A 5,046-nucleotide genomic window follows, 5' to 3' on the forward strand; every position below is an offset into this window, starting at 1 on the left:
ATTACAACTATTATAAAAAAACAAAATGTCAAGCAAATTTGACCGAAATTTTCATTTTTTTGTAAAAATGTCTGCCAAAATTCCAATTTTTCCTTTTTTCTTTCCTTCGTTCAAGCACGAGTTTATGGTCTTAACTAAAACACATATTTTTATTTTTTCATTTTTGATGATCCTGACAACGCGGGCGCACCTTTTTTCCGAGGGGTCACCCGAAATGACGTCACAATGGAGGAGTTTTAATTTTTTTTTTTTTAATTTCAGAAATTATTCTTCAAATATGTATCTATAAGACAAAAAAAATTTGAATTAAATATATTATATTAAATATTTTTTTACATAGAAAAAAAAATATTGAAAATAGGCCTTTTTTTACCCGACGAAACCCATGTAACCCCTTAAAGGGAAAAGTTCGACTTCAACTTACGAAGTTTGCACTACTCTTCCGCTATTCTTGATACAGTTTGAATATTTGAATAATCTTTTAAATTTATTTCACTTATGTATGCGTAATAAGTATATATGTATGTACTTGTGTATATCTAACAAACATTTGTTTCTTATGAGGTATTTATGTTGACATTTTGATTGGCACATTCGTAGCTGTAGTGTATGTAGACACTTGACAATGGAAATTCGATCAGCAAATGCTGCCTTTATTTATTTTCATAATTATAAATTAATGCACTTATAACTATTGTAGATTTATCTGCATGTGAGTCATATTTTATTTCTCACGTAACTTGCACTCAATCAAGAAATCTCTGTCCGTCAAAGTATAACTCATAACTGGAAACGAAGCGCAGCTTGTCCGCGTCTTCATCAGTGTGATTGACATACAACGGTATAGTTACGTCACTATTCCGATTTGAATCTGTTCCATTACCAATTTGCGTTCTGGCTGGAACTCTGGGTGGCTCCACTCGTTTACTAGCGCGTCGCTCCTTCGACACGTACAATGCGGTATCCAAAGTGTGTGGCATATATTTAGTGTCCTCGGGTTGTGAAGCAGCGTAGCTCTCCAGCTCATTGGCGCGCTTTTTCTCACAACGCTTCAAACAACAGTAGATGATGCAATGCAAAACTATGTAAGTTACAATGAAGATCAGTGCATACAAAATCGTTGATAATTTGCTCGCTACAAAGGCCGCCGGTTGCACGACGAACCAAATAAGTGGGAAAAATATGAACCAATAGATGCTAAAAACGATGAGAAGTGTCCATTGCAAGTGATTGAAACTTTTGTTGTTGTTCGCCATTTTTGTTTTTGTTTTTTTATTGTGTTGCTGTGGTTGTTTTGCAATAACTTTTTCTACTACTTCATAAACTATTAGTTTTTGATTAAATTAGATTTTTCTAATTCACCGCGATTCCTGACACAAATTTATCCATTTGCCTGTAGCTGTTACTTGGTACTGAAGTCATTGCTTACTCTGGTATTTCAGCGAGCTTGGAGTATGATTCATGAAAAATATGCTTTGTTTATTTGTGTGTGCACATAACGGCTCTTTGCCTTGCTCAAGCTGTTGTTTGTGGTTTTATGGTGGCGATAGTTTTGTCAGAGTTTTGGTTTTTTTTTTTTGTGATGCAGATAAAGTTGTGCTGCACTCAAACAAGTCGCCAATTCCCGCATTACAACCTTGAGCGCTCTCGAATAGCTGATAAGTTTGTTTTGTAGGTTTGTGTGCTATGCATAAGTATTTTCGAAAGAATTTCTGACTTTTAGCAGCAGTAGGACCTCTAAATATAGTAGCCTCTAAAATGAGATTTATGCAAAAATAATAATTGATAGGGTAAGTACTAGGGCTTGCCGATTTAAAAATCGCTCATTGCTCTGTTGCTCTGTGAAAATCGTATTCTACGGATCAAAATAAGAAACTTTTCCGAAGGAACCATACCTCTAAAACGAATTCTGATGTCCCCAATTTGGGTCGAACGAAAAATCCCACTTTGACCCATTTAGAGTGCTCCAATCGAGTCCAAATCTATGACCGACCCCCACTAACTTTGGACGGCCGATCCACCCATGCCAGTGGCACACCCCCTGGAACTCCCCTGGGGGGGAGGCCATTTTTGGCCTTTACATGAGAAAAGAAACTAAAAAGTTCGACCCAAATTGGGGGGCATCAGAATTCGTTTTAGAGGTATGGTTCCTTCGGCAAAGTTTCTTATTTTGATCCGTAGAATATGATTTTCACAGAGCAATGTGCGATTTTTTTGCCTCCCCACAAATCGACCCGGCCTAGTAAGTACATTTGTCGTTTACAAAATATACATAAATTACCAGGTTACTCAATAAGTTTTACGGTTCGATAAAAAACACACAACTTTATAGTTTGAAGTGCACTTTATGATTCAGTATAGTCTGCCTGAACATCAATATGCTTGTTCCAACGAGATTCCAACTTACGAATTCCATCCCTGAAGTGAGAATCTGGAAGGGCTGCAAAATACGTTTACACAGCTGTTATGACCTCATCATTTGATGAAAAACGCTTTCCACGCATGCATTTTTTTTTAGGTCTGGAAGCAGTTGGAAGTCGCTACAGTCTAATTCTGGTGAATACGCTGCATGCACCAACAATTCGAACTTTAATTCATGGATTTTATCCCTTGTCAAAATGATCTTGTGACAGGTTGCATTGTCCTGATCAAAAGAATTTTTTGCTTTTGCAAACTGGGTTTTTTCACGATTATTTTCCTTTAGCTGGTCTAAAAGGTTACAGTAATATTCATAATTTATTGTTTTACCAGTTTTCAAGTAATCCAAAAACAAAATTCCTTTCGCATCTCAAAAAACTGCTGTTAACATTTTCTTGGCCGATTTTTGGACACGAACTCGTTTCGGAGCCGAAGAGGCAGGTTCACACCTCTCCTTAGCCTCTTGTTTTGATTTAGAATCATAGTGATAGGCCCAAGTCTCGTACGTACCGATAAATCGATGCACAAAATTCAATTTATCCTTTCGAAAGGGATCTCAATGTTTCTGAGATACTAGCATTCTTATTGGTTTTTGTTCTATTGTTAGCGAATGCGGCATCCATTGTGCACACAGCTTTCTGAAATCCAGTACTTCAATCAAAATATTTCTCACACTACCCAATGAGATGCCTAGGGCTTCTATATACTAAAAGTCTTTCAGTCACTCGACAATTTTCAGTGTTTTTGCGGTTTTTTTACATCTTAAACGTGTAAATTTAGCAACGCATCTTTCTACTGTACTAATTGATGGCGAAAAGTCTGAACTCTTCCAACAGTCGGTCAAATATTTGTTTTGCTTTTAAACCTTATAGTCCGTAAGCCAGCGACAGATTTTCACGACCAAGTTCCTCTCAGTCGATATCTCGTAAACTACCTCAGATAGTTGCATTATGAAGGGTTGTGAACGTCAGCTGCGGCTCCGAGGGTGGGTTGAGCAGTTATAGCCACCCTCGCTCGTAAAAAAAAAAATTATTTTTAGTCATTTCCTCCCAATTAAAACATTGATCAAATTAAAGTTAGACTAATATTTTGAAGAAATAAAATCGTCAGCTGATTATAAAGTGGTGGATTATACGTCAGCTGGTCACACAAATATGGAAAAAAAAATATTTTTTCAGTGATTTCCTCCCAAACGAAAATTTATCAGATGATAGTTTATGTATTGTTTTTAATAAATAAATACGTCAGCTGGCTATATGTCGGTGGAATGTGCGTCAGCTGATGCCCTGAAGGTGTAACGTAGGAGCTAGTCGGAAACATTTATAGCCTAAGTAAATGTATCAGCTGACGAGTTTTCCCCCAACATACTGCCAGCTGATTTGTTTTATTACTTACAGGATCATTTCAACAATCCGCACAAACATTTCTTTTCGGGAGGAAATGACGTACTTGAAGTTATTCAACATTACATTTAATGTGCAAACTGAAATGTATAATTTTATGGCAATGTTTCGATTAAATCAAATTTTTTATGGGAACTTTCCGATTCTTAAGAATAGAAATAAATAAATATTTTGTTAAGTAAATCAACTAATTTATAATTTTTCAGTACTTAAATGAATAATGTTTAAGATTTAATACAAAAAGTTATTTAATTATGTTTGGTAATTTAATCATTTTCATTTTCGCTTCTGTTCATCTCACTTTCTTCTCTTTATGACTCACTGTCAGAGTCGCTGTCAGAGCTGTTTTCCACCATGTCTTCATTATCGTCATCTGTTTAAAAATACAAAAAATAATTTAGGACACAGGTTTAAAAAAAATAAAATTTAAAAAAAATTCTTACCTTCTTCTGATTGAGTTATTTGATCAATGGATGTTGGTAACTGAGTACCAGAAAACCACATGAATTCATATCTGTTATTTATTTCTACCCAGCCATAGTCAGAAGGCTCATTGACAGTTGGTACTTTCAGGTGTGCTTGAGACCAAATTTCCGAAATATAACACGTCCTTAGAAAATGATTATATAATTCCGTTTTGCACGGCGGAAGAGATGAGCCATCAATACCTTTCTTAGGTAATCGAAACGAATTGTCATTATCAAGAAATTTGTATGTCTTTTGAAACAATGCTACTCCCGCCTCATTTATAAACTTTAATCGTTTCAAACCATATACATTACATACAAACTCTTGTATTTTGTCAAAAAAGTCAAGTCTCTTCTCAGATGGTTGTGACAATTGGATGAAACATTCAGTGAATTCTTCAGATTTTGACATTATTGAAAATGGGCGGTTTTTGCCCTTCTTAAAAAAGGCCGGGTTGTAATCGCATCCTGTGAATGCGTGAAATGCAAGAAGCGCTGCACTTAAATTTACTCCTAATGCTTTATGTAATTCTGTTATGTTGATAAATCTGTGATTTTTTCCGACGCCGACTTCCATACAAATTTGGATATCTTCTGCAATATTACCCATATTGGCTAACATAATTATTAATACGTCAGTATCCGAGCAACATAACAGAATTACATAAAGCATTAGGAGTAAATTTAAGTGCAGCGCTTCTTGCATTTCACGCATTCACAGGATGCGATTACAACCCGGCCTTTTTTAAGAAGGGCAA

The 5,046-nt window shown here is 35.7% G+C and overlaps 1 protein-coding gene across 1 annotated transcript; it reads right to left on the bottom strand.

Annotated features, from left to right (window-relative positions):
* Positions 1-746: 746 nt before the first annotated feature.
* Positions 747-4,787, bottom strand: LOC128864653 (uncharacterized). Its single transcript, XM_054104409.1, has 3 exons — positions 4,265-4,787; positions 4,144-4,194; positions 747-1,081 (listed from the first exon to the last, which is right to left on the bottom strand). Exons 1-3 carry the CDS (start codon positions 4,698-4,700, stop codon positions 747-749), a joined length of 822 nt encoding a protein of 273 aa, XP_053960384.1. The 5' UTR covers positions 4,701-4,787.
* Positions 4,788-5,046: the final 259 nt, after the last annotated feature.

The sequence above is a fragment of the Anastrepha ludens genome, chromosome 5 (assembly GCF_028408465.1).
Source record: "Anastrepha ludens isolate Willacy chromosome 5, idAnaLude1.1, whole genome shotgun sequence".
In the NCBI taxonomy this organism is placed as follows: Eukaryota; Metazoa; Arthropoda; class Insecta; order Diptera; family Tephritidae; genus Anastrepha; species Anastrepha ludens.

Coding starts and splice junctions, on each gene's coding strand:
- LOC128864653 (XM_054104409.1), bottom strand. CDS start 4,700: ATGTCAAAATCTGAAGAATTCACTGAATGTTTCATCCAATTGTCACAA. Junction 4,195..4,264: donor AATAACTCAATCAGAAGAAG/GTAAGAATTTTT, acceptor ATTTTTAAACAG/ATGACGATAATGAAGACATG. Junction 1,082..4,143: donor CTCTGACAGCGACTCTGACA/GTGAGTCATAAA, acceptor TAACTTACATAG/TTTTGCATTGCATCATCTAC.